General features: G+C 44.1%; 2 protein-coding genes across 2 annotated transcripts in view; both read right to left on the bottom strand.

Annotated features, from left to right (window-relative positions):
• Positions 1 to 21,794, bottom strand: part of STK39 (serine/threonine kinase 39) — a 323,108-nt gene extending 301,314 nt beyond the window's left edge. The window contains exon 1 of the mRNA XM_069577324.1: positions 19,463 to 21,794. Coding sequence (XP_069433425.1) covers positions 19,463 to 19,649 — 187 coding nt within the window. The 5' untranslated portion in view covers positions 19,650 to 21,794. The remainder of the gene's footprint in view (positions 1 to 19,462) is intronic.
• On the bottom strand, positions 3,349 to 4,346 carry LOC138433129 (cytochrome c oxidase subunit 6C-like). Its single transcript, XM_069575181.1, has 2 exons — positions 4,287 to 4,346; positions 3,349 to 3,742 (listed from the first exon to the last, which is right to left on the bottom strand). Exons 1-2 carry the CDS (start codon positions 4,344 to 4,346, stop codon positions 3,485 to 3,487), a joined length of 318 nt encoding a protein of 105 aa, XP_069431282.1. The 3' UTR covers positions 3,349 to 3,484.
• Positions 21,795 to 24,235: the final 2,441 nt, after the last annotated feature.

Raw genomic sequence — 24,235 nt, 5'->3', positions numbered from 1 at the left:
GCACTATCTTGCTACAAAGTAACTGATGAAAGGGCCTCTATACATACACTACATACATGAGCATCAAAAAAAATAAACAAACAATGGGACATGTCAACAAAAGGAAAGATGGCTAAACTTTTTTTTTTTAATCCAGTAATCAGATGAACAGTCAAATATAATAAAACATGTAGGAAAATCCACTTTATTGTTTCACAAAATGAAAACCCAAAGAAAGCACATTTATAAATGTACTCTAAGCCAGGTACTCGGTGATTTCCAGCTCCCCACCAAAGCAATCAAATACAGATTAGCATGCCTATCAGCTAAGACCAGGCTGTCAAAATGCAAGCTTTAAATTACACATGGCCTTACCAGAAAGTATTTAAAAGATTTTTCTCCTAAATAATAAAGAGTATTGCACCGACTGTAATAAAAGTTTAATTTTGCTTATGTGCTAAAAGGCATTTTTAAAAGCAGATTAAAACACAGAATTCAAGACCACCAGAAGAAACATCCCCAAATCAAAGAAAACCACTTGGCCGTCTTTTCCAAAGGCAAACATGTTGTTCGTCTTTCTCGGACCCAACAAAAATTCCTACAAAATGATAATCAAACAGGAGCTTAAGTGCTGCTTTGCAAATCGGATTATATTTCAAGCGGTCTGAGGGCAAACTAAGATGGCATTTTATGAGCATGGTTCTGATTTTTAAAGGTTAACAGGGAAACTGCTCTTCGAGGACTGGGAGACCTGGGCACCAAATTAAGGGCTCAGGCATTCAACAGTTACCGAAATGTTCAGCCTGCCAGCCTTTAATTGAAAGAGAAAGAAACTGGGGTCGAGGAGGGAAGAAAACAAGGAAAAGAGGGTGTGGGTAGATACTTAGTAATGACTCTTAGGAAGGAGACAGAGCAGCTTAGAGAAACCTTCCAGAACTATTAATAACTGGTCACCTCTGAAACACTGGCGCACCAAACACCTAATGAAATTAAGAAGGACCAGACACTCTTCCCGATGTGTGCAGAAAAGATACAGTTAAGATGAAACTATTCACATAGGAAAATGAGCTATTCCAGGAGTTTCAGGTTCCAGGTATATTTTTCATAACCACCATCATTACATAAACAGGATGAACTATTTCACAGCACTTTCGAGTTGGCAGAAAAGGCAAGACCGTATCTCATGATCCACACATCAATTATTTCAGAACTGAAGACAATTTACAACTAAGACATGGCAGAAACTTTCCCAACTTACGTTCCATACGGCAAAAGGAAGGCTGCATCCCAGGGAAGTATTTACTGACTTAAATGAATAAGCTGCTTTTAAAGCACACCGTAAAGTATATATTTTGTAACTACAACAAACAAGTGCATTACTCAGGATTACATTCTAGACTGGTTACTTACCTAGGAGTAATGTTACGAAGGTTCCAGCCACTTCCAAGTTTTCTTCCCAGGAGGGAGCTCGGGATGCTACACCCTTACCTGAGGAGGGCGCCTGAGTTTAAGGCAGCAGTTTATAGGCTGGGAGATGCCCTATGCAGCCACTAGGTAAAATCTGGATTCTCAACCTTTGGGATTAAAATTGACAAACAGAGAATCCGGCAGTTAGTAGCCAAAGCTATGGCTAAAGAAGAAAAGAGAAGCTGAAAGAGCCATAAGGGTTATTATGAATGAGCCAAAATCCTGAGTCAGCAGAAGGGAGGAGTAGGTTGTTTTAGTTGCTAAGTCACGTCTCACTCTTTATGACCCTGGGGACTGCAGCCCACCTGGCTCTTCTGCCCATGGGATTCTTGTCCAGGCAAGAATACTGGAGTGGGTTGCCGTTTCCTTCTCCAGGGGATCTTCCTGATCCAGGGATTAAACCTTCATCTCTAGCACTGGCAGGCATATTCTTTACCACTGAGCTGCCTGGGAAGCCCAGAGGAGCAGGTAAACACAAGCAAAAGCACAAGCTTATTGACGGGCTACGTCACACCAAGGTTAGAGGATCTGGAATTGGGGAATCCCAAATTCCTGCTGCTAAGGTCTTGTCCACTTCCAGGGTTCACGAGAACACGCTTGACTGCAATCCCCAAAGACCTAGAGGCTCAGTTTTTGCTGGGCAAAACCTGGGATGATGGATGAAACTCTTATCTCCCCATTCCCATATTTACTTTATAAAGAATGCCCTGTAATGTGGGGGTAATTTTAATGAGTCCCCAGTCCTTCTAACCAAAAGGGCATATTAATCAATTTAGTTACACTGTATAGCCCAGACTTTTTACCAATTCTGAAATTCTTACCATAAATTTGTCCATAGTAACACACTTCACAACATCTCACTTTTTTAGTTAATAGAGTGAAGCAACTTTGATTTCTTAAACTTGGGTGATAACTTTCCTCTTTTCAACCCATCATTACCCACCCCTCCATCCACTGTTTTCTCCTCCAGGTCTTAGATATTGCAGGTCTCAGTCAAGTAGGAAATAAGGCAAGATGCTGCTGCTGCTGCTGCTGCTAAGTCGCTTCAGTCGTATCCGACCCCACAGACGGCAGCCCACCAGGCTCCCCCGTCCCTGGGATTCTCCAGGCAAGAACAATGGAGTGGGTTGCTATTTCCTTCTCCAATGCATGAAAGTGAAGAGTGAAAGTGAAGTCGCTCAGTCGTGTCCGACTCCTAGCGACCCCATGGACTGCAGCCTACCAGGTTCCTCTGCCCATGGGATTTTCCAGGCAAGAGTACTGGAGTGGGTTGCCATTGCCTTCTGGGTCTAACATTCTTTTATCTTTAAGACCAGAAATGGAAGCAACTAAGAGGGTAGTTAACTAACATAACAAGTGCAGAAAATTTTCATGGTATCTATCAGAAGTACAAATGCAATGCCCCAAGTCCCTGCAGGCCCACTTCTGGATCTCCATCTACAGAAATATGGACCCCTGGAGACAGCCAATGAGTCAACTGCTAAAGGACTGGTTAAGTAAAGTACATCCACGTAACAGAAATGGACCCCAAACAGAAATAAATTGGCATGTTTTAAAGTGAAGTGGATCTGTAAGAGATGACCTAGAATGAAGCTGTGAATATTTATAATATTTTACTATAAATACATATAAAAATACATGCAAGTAAAATGTAGATGTAATATATACTATTTGCAGAAGTCTGTAAGTTGTAGAATATGATGCCCAGTTACCACATTTCATGTATAATATTTACATTTGAGGAAAAAAATTGATGTGTATATTTATACACAGGAAAACAATGTGGAAGGATACACATCACACTGACCATACAGGCTATGGCTGGGAAAGGAAATTGAGGGCTGTTATTTTTCACCAGCTTGATACCTAAGTTTTTTTTATATCTTTGTAATTTTAAAACTCTTTTTTTTTGTTAATTGTTTATTTATTGAGAGACTATTTCTCACCCCAGATAGTCATAGTTTCATAGTTCAGGAACACAGGAAAGTGACAAACTTCCAAGGAACTCAACCCAAAAAATTCTTTATATTCCAAATCACTATGCACTCTGAAAGATACCAGCCTTCCTCATCTCCTCAAAATCTTTCATGGAATCATAATTTCTGTAGAAGTCTGCATATGTCTTCTTTCTTTTTTCAGCCACAGCAAACTTATAGAAAGCTGCAAACCCCAGGGAGACCATTAATGCTCCAACAATAAGAAATCGCAGACGTTTGGCCAGGAGGCCACGCATCTGAGGTTTTGCCAAAGCAGTGGACTTGGCAGTTTTTCTTCTCGACGGCTCAACCGTGACGTCCTTTCAGGTTGATGGAGAAATGGACGGCATTCCCGCAGCGCCTTAAAACTCTTTAAAACAAAACAAACACTAGTCGTGCCAATGGGGATTTCATCCTCTTGTCCAAAATGCTATGAAATCCAGACTTAAAAGACCAAAACACTCAACCTTCAGATCATTAAATTCCTAGAGATTCATTTCTCCCATATATCCCTGAAATCAAAAACCTAGTTCTACAAAAAGATATTTAACCAATCTAGAAAATTCTCACTGCCAGTTCAAGGGTTGATATGAAAGGTCAGTGTGAAATCTCAAAATCATTACTGTGCTCAAACACACCCACAAACAACAGGAAAGTTACTTACTCATAACTTCCCTCTGTCCCAGAACTCTCTGTAAAATGTTTTCACTTTCCATCAGACAAGTAACAGACACCAGAATAAGGTGATCCATAACACCCAGAGGACGAAAGGCAAAGCAGAACGGATACTTCTAAGACATAAACTAACACAGACGTTAAGGTTAGATTGTAAATGCATTCCGAGAATACGTGAGAAAAACACACGTTTTCTGCCCAGTAATCATCAAGTATGTTCGACTCTTGTGCACACGTGTGCTCTGCCATGCCCAACTCTTTGTGACCCCGTGAACTGTCACCCGCCAGGCTCCTCTGTCCATAGGATTTCCCAGGCAAGAATACTAGAGCGGGTTGCCGTTTCCTTCTCCAGGGGATCTTCCTGACCCAGGGATCAAACCCACATCTCCTGCACTGCAGGCTGATTCTTTACCACTGAGTCACCTGGGAAGTCCCAAAGTTTCACATTTGTCTCTCAGTATGTACCAAATCACACATATGAAACAAATCACATTTGCCAAGCAGGTATTAATCTAAGACTAGTTTATTTTTCTTTCTCCAAACAAACTAAATGTGAAAGTACTGGGAATGCTAAAAATGTATCAATTTCCAAAAACATCAATTTATGCTTTTTATCTACAGTTCTGTCCCATTTAAACTTACACTCCTATGGCAAAATTCAAACAGCATCTACTCCTGGGCCATTATGTAATTGGTGATTTTTTTTCCCCTTCTCACCCACTGGTATTATCTAAACTTTCTATAATGACCATCTATTATTACTTACATGATATTTGGGAACTTTAAAATAAAATTGGAGGTTTGTTGTTGTTGTTTTGTAACTCAGAGGTCTAGGTAATATCCTCTTCTAATTGGAAATGGGTGTGAGGCAGCCACATTTCCACATCTCTTATCCATGCACAGCTCTGTTGCCCCTCTGGAATGAACAGCGAGCCACTTAACATTTAAATACGTAAAAAGATAACACCAGCCCTCTTTCCACATCTAAAAGTGTATAATGTCTTATGACAAGGCTGTTACCAGAAGACTTTTCAATTTAATAAATGGTATACATGCATACCTCCCATCCTTCTATGATTTCTATTAGTATATGATAAACTAAAGAAAGTGGGCAAATTCTGTTGATAACCATTAATGGGTTTCTAATATTTTTACCCTAATAGGCCGGCAATTCTTTTTTGAAAATGGACTTATAAAACAGGGAGTACAATATCACTGGATTGACTTCAAAGTAAAGAAACTTTCACGACTGTCTAGGCAACAATCTACCTTTACACGGAGTGATACAGAGAAAACGTTATTTTTAGAGCTGTGACAGACCTACTTCACTGACTTCTACGTGGCAGGAGAAATAATTACATATGCGTGCAAACAACCTATATTTTTAATGTGGTGCTGTTGAATTTTAAGAAGGTCAGTCTGGAATAAAACACCTGAAGGCTAAAAAAGGATCAGCATCACACACGCGTGCAGACACACACACACACACACACACACGTACACGTACTTAACCCTCTGCCCTTCAAATGTTACATTAGACTAGGTATGTTTAGATTTCTTAGCAAGTTACACATTTCTAAAGCCACTCTTCTTGCCAAAATGAATTTGATTGGATGCTTCACACAACACATTAGCTTATGAAACCCGTAGTCAACCACACTATAACCACCAGGGGGAAGGTAGTCAGGTAATTAGCTCCCCAATCACAAGTAAAAAACAAATGTTCAGTGATTGACAAACACTGTGCATTCATCACCCTTGAGCTAAATAAAGCTGTTGTGGTAGAGAATTTACAAAAGATGGCAATAAGAATTCCTCCCATCTCCGTACACATGTTCCTTTTGCCACGTGACTTAACCATTCTTCCCAGCAAGCGGGAAGACCAACCCCTCTCTGGCCTGAGTCTGAGCTAGCCCTGGGATGTGCTCTGACCAACTGAAAGAGGCACGTGATGCTTCGTGACCACTAAGCCTACGCCTCAAGAGCCCCTGCAGCTCCACTCCAGCAATCCTGGGAAGCTACCGCAGCCAAGGGATGAAATACAGGCGGACTTCCTTGAGAAGGACTCAACGGAAAGAGAGGGCCAGCCACCCACTGGCACCAACCACAACACACACAATGAGGCCGTCTTTAAATAGGTAGCCCCAGACCAGCTGGCCACGGACTAACCCTAGGTGAGACCAGCAGAATGGCCCAGTGGAGCCCAAATGGCCAATGCATGGAATTGTAAGCAAACAGAAAGGTCATTATTTTAAGACATTAAGTTTGGGGACGGTTTGTTACACAGTTATACACAGCTGATGCAGAGACCGCGAGATTTCACACCTGGAGAGCCCTTCTGATGGTCAGAGATACCCTGGAAGGCAGAGCTTCAGATGAGGTGCCCAGCCCAGCAAGACACATCCACTGACACTTTCTGGGGAAAGTGACATTGTCCCCACTTGCCTTGGTCCCTTGTGGAACCCCTGTGACCTCGAACAGTCCCCTGCGCTCTTACTCTCCATTTAATCCCCTCCTGCCTGGGTCTGAGGTCTTTTGCTGCCTTGTGCTAGTCTTTGCCTTCCAATGATGCCGTCTTGCCTCTGGCTTTACAGAACTGGATTTGGAATCTCACAACCCACCCGCCTCCCCACTCTATGACGCATCCTCTCAGGCCCTCAGCTTTTGCTATTGCTACTCCTGCCTCTAGACAAACAGCTCATTGTAATGGCAAACCACAGTCCTGGGTAATCTCATTATTTCCATGAAGTAGTGGTGCAGAATCTATTAAAAAATAATAGTAAACAAAACTGCCTTTAAACAACTACAAGCACTGTGAAGGCTAGAGTCATTTTGTGAGGTTAAATAACGATTCTGATCAAGCTGCAACTGCTAAAAACAGCCTGGGAAAGACCTTAAGAGCAAATTAATGTCACATCAAAAAATCAGTGTTCTTTCTTCACATGAGGCCTGATGGAAACGGGCAATTTTAAAATTTAAAAGATGGCTATAAACAAAAAGTGGACCCCATTCCACTATGTCCCCTTGAAGGAAACAATACTTTTTGTGTATATCAATTCTGATACAACTAATTTTAAAGTTGGTCAGACCTCATAAACATCACCTTTTCACATTTTTGTCACTCCTTTTCTTTTAAGTATAATAGCTCCAAGAGAATATTTCATTTTTAAACAGCTACATACAGCTGAAAACACTGTCTTTTTTTGTGTGTGTGTGCCAAGACACACAGTGTACAGGATCTTCCCAATCACGGGTTGAACGTGGGCCATAGCAGTGAAAACGCAGAGTCCCAACCACGAGGCTACCAGGAAACTCCCAACAATGTCACTCTTAATACAACAGCCTAAATGGACCATCCTCTCTAAGCGAGGCCAAACAAGCGCCTGACTGCAACTTCTCCCTATCCCAGTGACTGCACGGCAGTTGCCCTCTTTGCCTTTAAAGACTACTTAAGCAAATATATAAGCTACAAAGCTGCCTATTTGTCTATTTCTAGAGGGCTCTAAAGTGTAGGATGTAAAATTATAGCCTTTAAAAAGCCTTGCTGCTTCTATGGAAACAACTGGGAAGATGGCTACAGATGAACTAAGAGGTTCCTTCTCTCTCCGCCCCAGAGACTGTCACTTTTTAAACAACCAAAGAGCATTTATCTTAGTAAAGATAAACAATTTAGTCCTGATCTTGACTTTAAAAAAAAATCTGTGCCAAAAAGATCACTATTCTTAAATTTGCCCGAATGATCAAAATTTGAAAATACACAGAGACACTTCCCCTCCTTCTATTTCAGCCAGCCATATGCCCAGGAAAGGCCACATTAAAAATGTTTCCACAACAACCCTTGCTGAAGGTCAGGCACTGGATTTAGGACTCCAGAAACTGGAAAGGGCATCTACAAGGAAAGAAATAAAAAAGGATTACATAGTAAAACATTCTCTGTGATTGGCCCGGTCACCCTAGGGACACTAAAGGTGATGAAGTACAAACCGTTCCTGAACTGCCCCAAATTAAACCCAGTTAATCTCCCTACACAGATACTTTTTTCACCCCTCAGTCATTAATTCCCTCTCCTAATAAAGCAGGTGTCCTACCCAAACAGTTGTGATTGAGTTTTAATTTCTATTAAGGTTCTGACTTCAATACTGGATGTTTTATTAGCTTTGTGGTATAAAACTTGGACAAAACCATTAAATCCTTTAATTACTCAACTACCAAAATGTTTTAAAGCCAAGGGGAAAAAAAGGACCATGATTCAGACTCACCATTTAAGTGACTAAAACTGATATAGCTATCATTTTTTGTAAGTGGAGTTAACTTCACAACGTCTTTGTTAATTTCACCAAAAAAAAACCCACAAAAACTATTTACTCAGTTCTTTCTTACTTCATTACCTAAAAGAAGATAAACTGAAGTGATTCTGTCTACTGCATTCAACCCCAAGACTCTGAAGAGATCTCTTGAGGAAATGTAACATTTTGATGCTTCTAAAAATACTGGATTTCATTTGGGAGGATTCTGTGTTTACAGTAATCACAAGAACATCCTAAAAGAGTTAAGTGGGTAAGATAAAATTCAAACTTCAAAACTATCTTCCAAACATATGGCAAAACCAATACAGTATTGTACAGTAAAATAAAGTAAAAATAAAAATTTTAAAAAAAGGCAAAAAAAACCCCACTATCTTCCTATGTCAATGGGGGTATCTGCTCCACCACACACAAAAAAGAGTAACTGTTGTTCTGAAATAACAATCAGTTTGCTTTCTAATAGAGCATATCGTAAAAAAAAAATTATTTTAACTGTTAGCATTGTCTGTCTCCTTTCGCATGTCTAAGCCAATGGCAATGCTTTGTGTGCTAGCAAGAGGTGGCCTCAGAATATTTACAGCCAACATAATAATATTTAGTCAGGTTTTGAACATTTCTGAGAAATTACCATCCAGCACCGTCCAGTAAAACTTTTTGTGGTCATGGAAATAGTCTGTATCTGCACAATCCAAAAGGTACTTTACTGGATTTGTTTAGTGGCTAAGTCGTGCCTGACACTTTGAGACCCCATGGACTATAGCCCTCCAGGCTCCTCTGTCCATGGATTTTCCAGGCAAGAATACTGGAGTGGATTGCCATTTCCTTCTCCAGGGGATCTTCCTGACTCAGGGATCAAACCTACATCTCCAGCCTTGGCAGGCAGGTTCTTTACCACTGAGCCACCTGGGAAGCCCACTTCACTGGACTGTGCAGGTTTTATAGACCTGAAAGGAAATGAATAAAATACAGTTCCTCCGCTGCACTAGTCACAGTTGGCTACTGATTATAATGTGCCTAGTGTCACTAAAGAACTGTATTTTACTTTATTTTTAAAGCAGTTTTAGGGTCACAGCAAAATTGAGAGGAAGGCAGAATTTTCCCCCTATACCTCCTGTCCCTTCCTCCACGTGCACAGCTCCCCCCATTATCAACATCCCCCGACCAAGTGGTACTTTTGCCACAACTGATGAACTTACGTTAATACATTCTTATCATTCAAAATCCACAGTTTACATTAGGGCTCACTCTCTTTGCTATACATTCTATCGGTTCAGTTACTCAGTCGTGTCCGACTCTGCGACCCCATGAATCGCAGCACGCCAGGCCTCCCTGTCCATCACCAACTCCCAGAGTCCAACCAAACCCATGTCCATTGAGTTGGTGATGCCATCCAGCCATCTCATCCTCTGTTGTCCCTTTCTCCACCTGCCCCCAATCCCTCCCAGCATCAGGGTCTTTTCCAATGAGTCAACTCTTCACATGAGGTGGCCAAAGTACTGCAGTTTCAGCTTTAGCATCAGTCCTTCAAATGAACACCCAGGACTGATCTCCTTTAGGATGGACTGGTTGGATCTCCTTGCAGTCCAAGGGACTCTCAAGAGTCTTCTCCAACACCACAGTTCAAAAGCACCAATTCTTCGGCGCTCAGCACATCCTCTGTGCTCAGCCTCTTCATCCCTTGCCACCCAGAAAATTTATTTAATTATTCAAATTGAAATAGCCACATGTGGCTAGTGGTTACCACAGTGGATGGCTCCAAACTAGACACTGCTGGGAATGCTGTTGCTGCTCTCATTGTGATACAGTTATCAGCCTGGCAGCAGGGACCTGGCTTTAGCGCAGAAGCTCTGCTCCAGCGAATGATCAGCCCTGAAGGATCAATACATCTACTTGCTGCTCCTCAATCTCTTATTTGCTAACACATACAGACATACACACTCTCACACCTTTCCATGTTACTAACAGGTTCTAGCCAAGCATTAAAAATATAATCTATTCCAAGAACCCAGGCAAAAGATGATGGTTGAAATGAAACTATTTTATGTTTATATATCACCTTCATTTACATGTTAAATAAATATGCCCTGGTGAAGAAAGAAATACATATAGAGATCATTTGATCCCCTCTAATGCAATACATTTTTACCATAACATGTATATGGTAAATATGTTCCCAGATAAATTATATATGTACTTTATTAAAACAGTAGGTATATAAAATTCAGAGTCAGTAATATCTCCCACCAATGAAGAATCACCATGATGTTTAAGTGGAAGAAAACACTGAACTGAATAGGAAGAAATGGCCTGAGATTCTAAGGACTTCTGGACCACAGGCAAATTACTTTAAGGCAGGCTGCAAGAATCTTCACTTGTAGAAAGAAAGGAACAGGAATGAACTTTCTCTCCAGTTTCCTCCAAAATTAAATTTCATTATTCCCCAGTATTCTTATGTGGTATTCTTAGGAACTGACCTTAAAAAACCAGCACTGACCTAGCAGAAGATGAGATGGTTGGATGGCATCATCAACTCAATGGACATGAGTTTGAGCAAACTCCGGGAGACAGTGAAGGACAGGGAAGCCTGGCGTGCTGCAGTCCACGGGGTCACAAAGAGTCGGACACACTGAGCGACTCAACAACAACCCACCTATGGTTTCTTCCCTGGAGCACTCTCTTCCTCTTCTTCTTTGAGTCAGCCCATAACTGAGAAAGGTGACGGAGACATCGACAGTTTCACAGGAAGGAAGAAAGGGAAGGAAGGGAGGGAGGGAGGGAAGGAGGGAGGGAGGGAGGGAGGGAGGGAAGAAGGAGGACAGACCAAATAATTCAAAGTAAAATGTCAACGACACAAGGCAGATCAAAGGCATCAATCCCTACGTTTAATCCTTTTCAACCCCCAAACAAAACAGAGCAGCAAAGAACATAATTGGGATGCCCCTTATCACAAACCCTGCTACAAACTAATGCTACCTGTTCAAAAGAGATCATAAATCTTCTAGGATGTCAACCATCAATAGAGTCGTTGTTAGAAGTCTCAGGATCGTCCCAGGCCACTGGCTTCTCAAATACTCCCCCAGTGAAGGTCTATCATTCACATGAGAGAAAGCCATCAATGTCTACTCATCATACTAGTTCTTCTGGTAAAGTAGTGACTTCACGCTGGAAACCTGAGCTCCACAAATGTCACCAGAACACACATCTTCACCTAAGGGAAGAACTGAATGAAGAGCCTCAGGACTCGGCCTCTGACTTACACTAAATACCACTTCCTTGGAAGAAGTCTGAAAATAAAATCTTAAAAAATGATGTTTTAAGTTCTACCTTAAAAAGATGTTTTCCCATGTATCAAAATAAGCAATTGGTTTAAAAGATCAATTCATCTAATCCCTCAGTGTCCAAGAGTTTATTCCCAAGTAACTGTTCACCAAATGAGAAGAAACGCGAAACACATCAGCATTTACTCACATCAGATTCCCAAAGTGTTTCTCTAAATCAATTCTGAACTACAGGCGTGCCAACCCATTCGCTAAAGGACTGCTACTTCTCCTCTGCTTCCCAGTTAACCCAAATCTAAAATGCCTTTTTAATTACTATACTGAATTCTTCCTTAGTAGCCTGAACTGCAATGAATAGCACATTTGGAAAGAGAAACACCTGAAGCACTCGAATCACTTCAGCCATCCTGGAGCTGTCTGGGGATAATTTAAACAAAACTGTCCTGGAGGAAAATGTAAAGCTTCACTTGATTACGTGGAGAGTATCATTTAATGGGGAAATAAATAACTTCCCCAAAAATACACCACAGAGGAATTATAACACATATTAGATTGCTTTTGGCTTACAAGACCTAATTCTGTAGTCTCAGCATGTACCACACCAATCCTATCATCCCCCAGTCCCTTGTCTAAAAAATACAATTCCTGACTTCATGACAACCTTTGAAAACCACCTGTCCTGATCAGTCTGCTGCGGTGTTTCACCTGTATCCCTCATCTTCAACAGTCCTGATTTCTACACAGCAAAAAGCCCCACAGAGCTTCAAGGCTGGGTTATATATAACTACACAAACAGCCAGAGGTCACGGGTACACTCAAGAAAGGAAAGTTTGAGAGGAGAGATGTGCCAGGGCTTCCCCACCCTGCTCTGCAATGCCTGAGTTTAAAAAAAAGAGGGGGGCACCATTACTGCTCTCAGGATCCTTTAATCCAGACAGGCCACCTCACAGAACGATGACCTCAGGAAAGCCAGGCCTCTGCCTGCCTACCTGCCCAGCACAGGCAGGTGCAAGTACTCAAAGTGCTTACTCTTGATCTGGGAGGAGTAACGAGCTAATTTCTCCAGAGCCCTTTAAGCTGACTGGCCCAAACACAACGAAATGAGCATCCTCATTAACCATAGGCAAGATTAAATCTTCAGGATCCAAGGAGGCAAATACTCAGAAGTGAGGCGATGTTCCTCTTCCAAGGTAGGGGGCACGGAGTGTTGATCCCTAAAATTCAGTTTCACCAAGAAAACATTTATCAAATCTTTAGTGGGAGGTATGGGGAATGGAGGCCAAAGACCTGTCCTCAAGAAGGAGTGATATCTAGTGCCAGGATGGGCAAGGAGGCAATAAACAGCAAGGGTATAAGGATCACCAGGGATGAAAGGGCCAAGAGAGGAGGCAGAGGGGAAGGAGATTTGGGGGCAGAGGACTGTTTCTGTGAAGAGAAACCATTTATTCCAGGTCTTAATGGGGAGCCTGGATCCGGGTGGGTTCCGTTTATGAACGTGCATCAGGCTATACATTTATGACCTGTACTCTTCTGTGTGCCTATTATACTTCAATAAAGGTAACGCTTAAAAGGGGAGACAGAGCTCTCTGTTAAATACATGAGAATGGAAGAGAGGTGGAATGGTGCTGCAGGCAGAGAGAAAACTTGCCTAGAAGGGGCTGGGAAAGCAGGAAGCATTTCAGCAGCTGCAAAACGCTCCCCCTGGCTGGGAGCCCGTCCTGAGAACTGCAATGACAAGGGTGGGGGGCACTGAATGGAAGACAAAAGACAATTCTAGAAGGCCTTAAACACCTGTTCGGAGTTCATCCTGACCATCATGGAAGAGCCACTTTTAAAAAGGTCCGAGTCTGGTGGTAACTGATAAAAATCTGGGTATCACTTTGGTAGCAATGCTTACTAGAGCTGGAAGCAAGGCTGCAGACAAGAAACGTGGTTATGAAGAGATTACAGTCACTCAAGAAGAACTGAGAGAGGCCTGAACTGAACCAACGATGACCAGGAGGAAGAATGAGAGAAGCCTCAAAGACGGGATCCAAACTGCTGAACACCAATCAGATGCGGGAGATGGAGGAAGCCAGGAAAGGGTGGGATGAGCAGCACGTTTCTGCTTCATACTCGAGGGTCTTCAGGAAGATGGAGAATGGAAAAGGGACAGGATTAGGACTGAAGCAAAGGTGGAGGGACAGTGAATTTCACTGTATGAGGTTCTGTGAAGTATCTACAAAAAGATGTTTGAAAGGGAGCTCTCACACCAGTCCAAAGACCAGGCAGGCCCTAGGCATTCTGGGCTGTGGTTGAAGCCTCAGAGCCACAGAGAAGTGGATCCTGGAGCAGGCACAGCCAGGGAAGGAGGAGAAATGGTAGGTGGCGTCAACTCCTGCAGAGAGAGGAAGAGAGGGAAGCCCTGCGGCGTCACTGGTTGCAGTCACAGAAGGCCACAGTGATCATGGAGATTTCAACTTCGGCTTCTTAGCAAGGAGGTAGAGGCTAGATATAAGTAAGCAGTGGAAGGGAGGTTCTCCACTGGGAAGGGAAGGAGAGAGATAAGGCAGGTGCTAGAGGAGGGAGTAGTGAGAGTGTCCTGTTTTGTTCTCCTTTGCTGTGAAACTGTTAAGAGGGAGACTTCAGAGTGGCAGGAAGGGCAGCGAGGCAAGGAAGGAGACAGGGGAGCCACAGTGATGACCTGACCCGCAGACAAATGCCCTCTGCCTTGCTGGGGCACACAGGGACGATTTCTTTGAGTCAGCAGCATTTCCTGCCAGCACGGCAGCCTCCAGAGGTGGGGGAAAAGTGCAGTCTGAGCAGGTTGCTCATGAAGCTCTTTGAGCCGGGCCTTTCCTCCACCAATCTTCCCGCAGGATGCCCTTAACACTTGTCAAAGAGCCATCTGGCACCCGAAGCCCTGAGCTGTCCGATTCCACAGGTCTCTGCAGCTTCCTCCCCTCAGGGCCCTCAGGCTCCCCAGCCAGCCGCCCACCGGAAGAGCCAACTCTCCTGGGCAGAGAAACTCCAAGATGCGGTAACGCAGATCTGATCAGCCGGCGCAGCCTGCAACAGTTGCGGGCTCAGGCTCCCGGAAAGCTCGCCCTGAGCCAGGCACTGCTCTAAGTGCTCCAAAGTCTCCCTTTCCCCACAAATCCTACTGTTACCATCTCCAGGTCCTGAATGAGGATACCAAGTGCAGATACCTCTAAGCAACTTGGCTTAAGATCACACAGCTAGCAACTGCCATCGCCCGTCCATGAAACAGACCAGACCTCCCGACTCGAGAGCCCACCACATTTCAAGTTACTCTCCAACACCATCAAAAATGTGGTACACAATAGACTACGACAGATGGAAGGAAATTCATGTTACTGGTCACAAATCAAATGCATAAATAAAGCAAATACTATGGAAATTCTACCACGACTTTCTCTTAACCTAGAAATTTTTCGTACATGCTAGTTTGAACAGCATGTTTAAAAGCATTTCTGCTGTCAATGTAATTAGCACCGCTGAAATGTACACTTAGAAAATGGTAAATCTCATGTATATTTCATCACAATAATGAAAAAACACGAGTTCTATATGCATTATTCTCCTTACCAAGAAGAAAAAAAAAGTGACATGATATGAAAATCGAAACCTCTGCACGAAGCTAAGCATCTCAGGACTCTTTTAGTTAAAAAAAAAAAAAAATTAGCAACTGACAGCAGTGGCAAAGCAGCCTGGGAGATCAGAATGCGGGCACTCAGTGCTCCATGCCTCTGAGGTCCCCGGCAAACAAGCTCCACCGTCCTCATGATGCTTCGGACACCTATAAAACCAGTTCTAAACTCTAAACCGTAGAGCTCCACAGAACTTCCGAGAGCACGGAGCAGGATTGCTCTCGGCTGCTGCTGCTTAAAGACCTGGCCAGTTGCCTGTTACCTGCACCTGGGGGAAACGCACTGGAATGGTTAACCAAAGCCCCTGGGAAAGAAAGAAACCAGAGTACTGGAGAAGCCCTCTGTCAAGCTACAGTTAGGAGACTAGAAACCAAATTCTTTTTGTTGACGAGGACCAGAAATGAAGGAGGTGGCCCTTGCGGATGATTCCAAGTGACTGTCTAGGATGAAAGTGAAGCAATGCTTAGAAATAAGGTGCAAAACTACAGAAAGTCTCATACTGCAAAAAAAAACTAAAAAAAAATCAAACATGTTCTGAGGCCTAAGTCTATTTAGAGTTTTTCACAGGAAAACCAACAAAGATACCAGCCTCTGCTGAAATTATCTGAGTCAAATACAGAAAGTGATACTGTACTGACTACAACTTTTCGACAGGAAAGTTCCTTGAGGTTTGTTCAATCGATTAAGGATGCCCAAGTCAACATTTTTATGATTCCTCTTTTGTTCTTTGTTTAGCAAACTGAAGTGATAATATTAATACCACCAACAAATAAACTAATTTTTCAATTGGCATATCTTTGGGTGCCCCATATACTTCTAAAGAATGTGGCGAGAGTGAGATGGGGGTAGTTGGGGGTGGTAAGGAACAAAGACTAATGAGGCTGAAGGGTATTAAACAGGCTAGAACACCTTCCAAGAGCAGTTACTTCTCTATAGGAGACTGAAATATTTGAAATCTACTAATACTGATGGATAAAACAAGGAATTTAATCATTTTACAACACAGTTAACCTCTCCCTATAAATCTCTCTCCAACAGATTCTGCATCATTTCCAGGTTGCCCATAACCTTTGAACCAGATTACCATTACAAATTCTCCACTGATCTTTTATCACGCAAGAACGAAATAACAAAGAGAAAAGTTTATTTTTAGACTTGCAAAATCCTGTGTTTATTCTTCTAAAACAGAAATCAAACAACTGAACCTGCTTTGTTTGGATTTCAGTAAACCTTGTCTCTCCTAATCTTGAGGCCCTAGCCTCTGCCAGAAGGAAAAGAAGAAAAAGAGCTCCATGCCACGCTGGAAGGTTAAAACACCTGGCCTCGCCGGGCCTTCTGCTCAGGCACATCTGAGCCTCCTGCTGGCCACGGTTCACACTGCTGGGGTCCCATGATATGACACCTGCCTTGTGGCCCCAAGAGGCCAAGGCTGTCCACCCGAGTTCACACTGAAACAGGCTCCATGTTTGAACTACAAACTTCTGCGTGTAATGTTTAAGCAGAAGTGCTTAACCACAAGTTCACCCATTACTTAACTAGCATTAAACAGTAAATGGAAATGGGTGTGTAATTCCCTACAACATTAAGCCCCTGGAAAACCCTACTCCAGCAATGTGACTTTTCAATCACACGGCCACCACACAGACAGCCTCTTTCAACTGGAAAAATATGAGATAATTTTAAATGTAGGAAAACCCTTCCTGCAGTGTGAATATACAAAAATCAGCATAGAAGTAATAAACAGGCATTTCTGCTGGCAAATTCCTCAGGTAAATTTTTTTTTTTAATGAAACTGACCAACCGTAATTAACAATGCTGCTACTGCAAGCAGAAAGAAGCCCTGAAATCAATCCTGTCTCTTTAATTAAACTAAGATTTTATTCATTTCAGTTCATAAAACTGGTCAACTCAAACACTGCTTTCAAAAGGCAAGCATATTGTCTTCCATATTGCAAACTTGCATACTGACCCTAATAATTGACAAAATAAGCATAGAAATTGATTGTAAGTAAATACTGGTCCTAGGCCCTATGGAAACATGTGGCAGGTTACCATCAATTAAGTTTTACGGACCATCCCTATGTATTGGAGTCAGAGGGATAAATAAGACCCTAACGGAGTTCACAGCTGACAAGGAAAAGCAGCAATGGAAATAATCAAGCAACTTATAAACTTATTCAGACTTCAAAATTCAGTTCAGATGTCTTCTGCGGAATACTCTGCTTCCTCATTTCTCCAAGCAAGCAGTTAGTCCCTCCTTTATGCTCGACCAGTACTCACTCATGACATCCTATAGAATCAGTTACTTAAACTTGGGAAGCCCTGAGGGCAAGGACCATTTTATTCATTTCTAAATGCAAAAACCTAGCACAATGCTTGGGAAAGAGTAGGCCTTTAGATTCTGTTGCGCAAATAAAAACTATGGGATTACATGCTGTGAGCCATATAAAAAAAGGAACAGAAAAAGCCACCATACTTTGCCTTGGAAGAAGCAGAAGGCGACTCAAGAACATTCATCGCAAGCTGAGTGAGGTTAACTACAAAGATGGGCACTTAGAGAAGAGCCTGTGAAAGACAGCAAGGAATGGAAGGCCAGGTGTATCCCAGGACAGCTGACTATTCAGTGTGCAGTCAGTGCAACCAGAATACCAGTGGGGGCAAGTAGGTTGAGAGCAGACGGTAAAACTGGGAAGATGAAGGGGCTTAGTTAGCAGGTGAAAGGAGTTTTCACTGAACAGGCTTTAAAAAACCCCTTGAAGATACATAATTCATGCAGTGACAGGAAGACATATTAGGAGAGTCTTTGGCAAAAAGTTATAAAAGGCATGGGTTTTCGAAGAATTTTGCTTTCATATCCTAGGTTACTGTTCTGCCAGTCATTGGTCTATTTATTTCAATCTATGCTATGTTCCATTCCTACAGCAGCAGGCGATAAAGGGTAAACACCTAATGAAATTCTTATTACCGGTTTTAATTTTTTAAAGAAAGGGAGGGAGGGCCACATTCTTTATAATGAAAAGAAGGGGAAAAAGTTTAAAATAAATATCCTGAATTCCTTTCTCATCATGTACTTAAACATCAAGATATGAGAAGGCAGCATCCCATCCCACCGCCAATAATGAGGGCCCACTTTATCTGGAGGGTGCCCTAACTGGGTTTAACAAGCCTCTCAGACGAGATGATCCAACAACGGTCAACACAAATCTGGTCCTTCACGTGCTTGGCCCAGGGAAAAGTAACGGCGGCTTCCTGCCATTCGACTTGGCCAGGTTTTTTAAAATCTAAGATAAGGGGATATTGGTGAGCCAACTAGAAGGCACCAACAGGCAAGCAGCAGGTCATCGAGAGCCTCGGCTTTCACTCATGCAGTTCGGCCCTGGACCAGAGGGGAAGCATCGGCCCAGCACAGGGCAGGAGGCCAGGGCGCCTTCTTTCTCCGGGCGACCGGGCTGGGCAGCAGGAGGCGCGCCCGGGCACCGAGAGGCGGGTACCCGGGCGCGCCGGGCGGCGCGGAAAGCCAGGCTGCAGGGCGGGCGTGGAGCTGGGGCTGTCAGGAAGGGAGGCCAGCATCCTCCCTGGCCTCAGGAAAGAACCTGGGCCCCTGGAACTCCTACGTAGCCCGGTTACCCATGGCGAGAGGTTGCTGATGGGAAGCTGGGGTGCGGAGCTAGAGAGCAGAGGCGCGGCTGCGCCGGTTAAGTCCCCCAGGACGCGCGGCCCCCCGGCGCGGCGCGGGGGCGCTGGAAGACCAGGGCGGCGCCCCCGCAACCCCACCCCGACCGCGGCTGCCTGCTCGCGCGGCCACCGACCACAGGCTGCGGGCCCGGCACGCGGGAGGAGGGAGATGCGGCGGCGTTGCCGGGTCCCCAGTTCCGCCGCCCCAGCGATCGGGGAGATAAAAGTTTGCAGCATGCGGCTCGTCTGCAGTGCGAGTCACATCCGCCGCGCCACCTCCTGCAGCACCCGCGCTCACCGAAAGAATGAAAAAAAAAAAAAAAACTGTTGAAGCCGGTAGGCCCAGAAGCCGACCGCTCTGCCTCCAGGGCGTGCATGCAGACAAGCCCAGCATCCCGCGTCGCCTGCCGCACCTCCCGCCCGGCCTGGACCGGCCCCGCCGCGCCCGCCGCACTGACCGATAACCTCCTGCAGCTCGTACGCGTCCCTGCAGATGGGCCAGCCGATCGACTGCGCGGCCGGAGTCGTGGCCACGGGAGCCACCGGAGCCGGCGCTGCTGTCGCTGTCGCCGGGGCCGCCGCTGTCACCGGGGCCGCCTGCTGGGGCTGCTGGACGTGCACGGGCGAGCCGCTCGGCTCCGCCATGATGCTGCCGGAGGAGATCGGGAGGACGCGCCAGCCGGCGGACGACCTTCCACTTGAAACTTCCCTTCCTCGCCACCGACACCTCTCGGCCGGCGCACGCCCTCCGCGCCCGCCGCCGCCGCCGCCGGAGCCAGCCACGAGGGGAGGGAGCGAGGGAGGCCGAGCCGGGCGGAGGGAGGAGGCAGCGCCGGCGGAGGCGGGGAGGGGAGGAGGCGGCCGGGTCGCCGCGCTCGCCGCGCGTCCCGAGCCTCGCGCGCGCAGTTCTCTGCCTCCGCGAGGGGAACCGCCGCCCCGCCGCCCCGCCGCCCCCTCCCGCCTCTCTCGCTGCCGGGAAGTTTCCACCCGAGGGGAGTGAGGCCGGGTTGGGCTGGCGTTCGGGACCCGCGTCCCTCGCCCCCTCACTCCCTGCTTTCCCTGAGCCTTCGCCCCAGACAATCGGGCTCTCCGGAAGATGTCCCTTGGGGACCCCGAGGGCGGGGTCGTTGAACCGCCGCCAGGTTCTCAGATCCAGAAAGTCTCCCCAAGTAAGAGAACCTGAAGTTCATTTACAAGTTAGCGAGTGAGCCACCTACACGCCGGCCGTTTGTAGGGCGCCGGTTAAAAAATAACCCGAGTTGTAACTTTCCGGCGCCCTACCTGCCGATAACCCTCTCCCCCACCTTGCCTAATCTAATCGCAGACCTTCTGGTTTTTTTCTTAGTGAAACGTGATGCCTTAGGTCTCTGGCTGTTCATAGACTTCATTAGTTCCAAGCCACTTGGATCCCAGGGAGGTGTTGTAAGGGCCTAAAAAGTTAGATTTTTCTAAGTGTAAGAGATTTGAACTCTAAATCTCAAATTTTAGACCCGTAATAACAAAGCCACCCTAACCCGATAGGTCAAGAGATAGCAGGCATTTCTTTTACAGAGCATAACTGGGTGTCAAAGAATGTACCGCACCACAAGCTTCGTTGAAAACTTAATTAATTGCTGCTTTCTCAACGCTCCTAAAATTACCTCATCCTTAAAACTGCTCTGGTATAACCATAGGTCTTCCTAATTATAGGTGTCATATTTAACACTGAGTGTTCTCTGTGTTTCCCCTGGTAGAGATGACCACGATTGCACCATCCTTTTCTTGAGCTGAAACTGCAGTGACCCAATGGTCATAATGATCATTGGGCCAAAATTATCGTGTGTAGTTGTCGTGATGAGGACTATTGGATAAGAAAAATGAGCTTTTTTTTTTTTTTTTAAGAAAAAAGAGATCGTGATACTTTGTCTCCTCTGTTTACATATAAAAATCTCCTTAAAACTTTTTAAAATATAATTCAGATGAAACCCAGAAATTCATTTGGAGAAATGTTACAAGTTCTAATCAAAATATTGATGGAAACTGAACGTGAGTATGGTTAGTGTCTCACAGCATGATACAACAGTTGGGCTAAAGGGGAGTCGATGCTTGGGTCTACTCACAGAACTCTATGCTGAACAAAGAAGCTGTACATTGTTTTATGAGGGGATGTTCTTAAACGGTATGTTGATTTTAATGTCTGTCAGGAAACAGACAACTTCATGAACTAAATTCTAGCCTTTGATGTTTTAAACAGGGGAATAAGAGGGACCTGGAATGCTCTAACTGTTCACCTCTTCAAGTGCTGTTCCCTACCCGAAGAAACTTTTAAGGACTGTTTTTAAGGGAAAAGAAAAATGCTTAAGTGAATATGAATTCCATTTTATCATATGAATTTTTACTTTGACTTTCGAACCATGAAGGCCAGGAAACTCTGAAGGCTTGGAAAGGTCTTGGAACTTAATAAGAAAATATAATGCTGTCAAGACAATAGCACAGATTTGAATCAAACGCATATCACTTAGTTTCTCACAAAGAACAAGGTTCTGTAGTCGTATACCCGGTATCTGTACCGAGCTGACTGCTTTCCACATGGCTCCCAGGAAGATGACTTGAAAGAACTGATGACTCAATGCAGACCCATCACTATTACCAGTAAATCAGTCTGAAGAAGAATGTTTACTATCGTTGGCCTTTGGCATCATTTTTATATAGGAAGAACAGAGCACGAGTTATATTTTTAACTTATAGAGAAGCACTGGATTAGAATTTTAAGTTAATGTTTCCATAAACAACTGAGTAAAGTGGCACTTAAAACTTGGAAATATGTGTATTTAAAAAGTATTCAGCTGATATGCAATTTTCCCTCAAATCCCATTTCTAAATTTAAAGTGAAAGATGACAGGGGAGGAAGCCTTTAAAATATAAACAAGGTTCATTTCAGTACATAAAGAACACGTTCAGTCAGAAACTGTAAAACATTAGGGAAAAATAGGCTAAACTTTGTTAAGTGTTTACATCTACTTCAGTATATGTCGGAGGAGGCAATGGCATCCCACTCCAGTACTCTTGCCTGGAAAATCCCATGGATGGAGGAGCCTGGTAGGCTGCAGTCCATGGGGTCGCTAGGAGTTGGACACGACTGAGCGACTTCACTTTCACTTTTCGCTTTCATGCAGTGGAGGAGGAAATGGCAACCCACTCCAGTGTTCTTGCCTGGAGAATCCCAGGGATGGGGGAGCCTGGTGGGCTGCCATCTATGGGGTCGCTAAGAGTCGGACACGATTGAAGCGACTTAGCAGCAGTATATGTCAGGGTATATTAACTTCAGCACTTTAAATTTGTGCCAGATATTCTCTGTGTTGTAGAGGTCTGTTCTGGCCTCAACTCACTAGATGCAGTAGCACCTCACTCTCGAGTCATGACTATTAAAAAGGTCTTCTCTCAGTTGTGCCCAACTCTTTTGCAGCCCCATGGTCTGTAGCCCGCCAGACTTCTCTGTCCATAGGATTTCCCAGGCAAGAATACTGGGGTAGGTTGCCATTTCCTTCTCCAGGGGATCTTCCCGTCCCGACCCAGGGACCAAACCTGGGTTGCAGGTGAATGCTTTTATCTCTGAGCCCTCAGGGAAGCCCAAAAAGGTCTCCAGACATAGCCAAACGCCCTCTGAAGAGCAAATCACTGTTTTAGGTAAACTGAATATATAAAATTATCCTTTTACAAACAGATAATTGCAGTCGTTATTTGTTTTACAAAGAACTTAAGTAAGATTTAGTTATTCATAAAACCTGAAGTTCAGAATATGCTACCCCAAGATATGCCACTTTGGCAAAAGAATTATTTTGAGCTGAAAGCAATTAAACAATAGACACAAGAAGAGATCTCTTTCCTCCCCCAATCTGCCTAAAAGCAGGACATAAATTTCCCTTTGGTAAATGAAATTTCCACTTATAAAGGAAATTTCCATTTGCAAAGGTGCCCCCTCTGCCATACCAGGAAGAGAAGAACAACTCTTACGGAGATGGTGTTGAGATAAGTCTGCACAAACAGTTTCTTGTCTACAAACTGTTTCTCCCATACATTTCCTAGTTACCTTCCTACAACTTGCCCCCCACACCAGAAGCCCTAACTCCCTTTTCCTTGTCTAGTCACTTCTCCATAATTTATCACCCTTTGTTAAAATGGTATATAAGTTCCCCTTTCTAACCACCTCCTTTCACTCAGTGCTGCTGCTGCTGCTGCTGCTAAGTTGCTTCAGTTCGACTCTGTTAACCACTGAGTATTCCTGCACAACTGTGCATTTCACATGCAAATAAACTTTGGTTTTTTCCTCTTGCTAATCTGTCTTTTGTCAGTTTAATTCACAGGCCTCCAGTTATTAAACTTGAGAATTTAGAGGAAAGTTTTTCCTTCTGTACAAACTTTTGAATACCTAAAAGATGTGTAGTGTAATGGCCAAGACCTTGAAGAAAGAATGAGCCAGATTCAAATCTTACCATTACCATCCTTTCTTTATAATGTCCAACTTTGGACTGACTTTAAGTCTCTGAGTCTCTGTGTCCTCATTCACAAAAGTAACATCATAACTTTGACACTGAAGAATCTAAGCTACTCCATTTTGTTAACAGAAAAACTCCATTTTGTAAGGTTCCAGGAAAAGAGCCTTTGGAAATCCAAGAGCCTTTGGAAATCCCCTGACCTCACCCCACCGCCCAGGAGCCAATCGAACCCCAGACCAAAATCTCCTGACTTAATGCTCAGGAACTTGTGGTCTACCTAGACAATAGGGACCAATCAAGAACCAACACACAACCCTTCGAAAGAAAGTGACCAATCAGACGTTCCCCTACCTAAAAATCCTTTTTTCCATGTATACTCCCTATATAAGCAATGTAATCCAAAACCAGGGGCTCCTCCCTATAGCCGCTGTTTCGGTATAGGTGGAAGCCCCAGCTCAAGCTTGGTAATATAAACTCTCTTGCTTTTGCATCAGATATCGGCTCCCTGGTGGTCACTGGGAGATTTTGCGACTTGGGCATAACAACATGGGTTGTTAAAACATGATTTTTATGTAAACAATTTAATGTAATGGCTGACACATAGTAAATATTCAATAAAATGAAAACTCTTATCATCATCTTTTTTTTTTTTTTTTTTTTTTGCCCTCACAGCATAGCATGCAGGATCTTAGTTCCCTGACCAGGAATAGAACCCTTGGCCCCTGCAGTGGAAGTGCAGAGTCTTAACCACTGGAC

Source organism: Ovis canadensis, chromosome 2 (genome assembly GCF_042477335.2).
Source record: "Ovis canadensis isolate MfBH-ARS-UI-01 breed Bighorn chromosome 2, ARS-UI_OviCan_v2, whole genome shotgun sequence".
In the NCBI taxonomy this organism is placed as follows: domain Eukaryota; kingdom Metazoa; phylum Chordata; class Mammalia; order Artiodactyla; family Bovidae; genus Ovis; species Ovis canadensis.
Note: the sequence above shows the minus strand (reverse complement) of the source record. Positions and strands in the feature narration are given on the sequence as shown.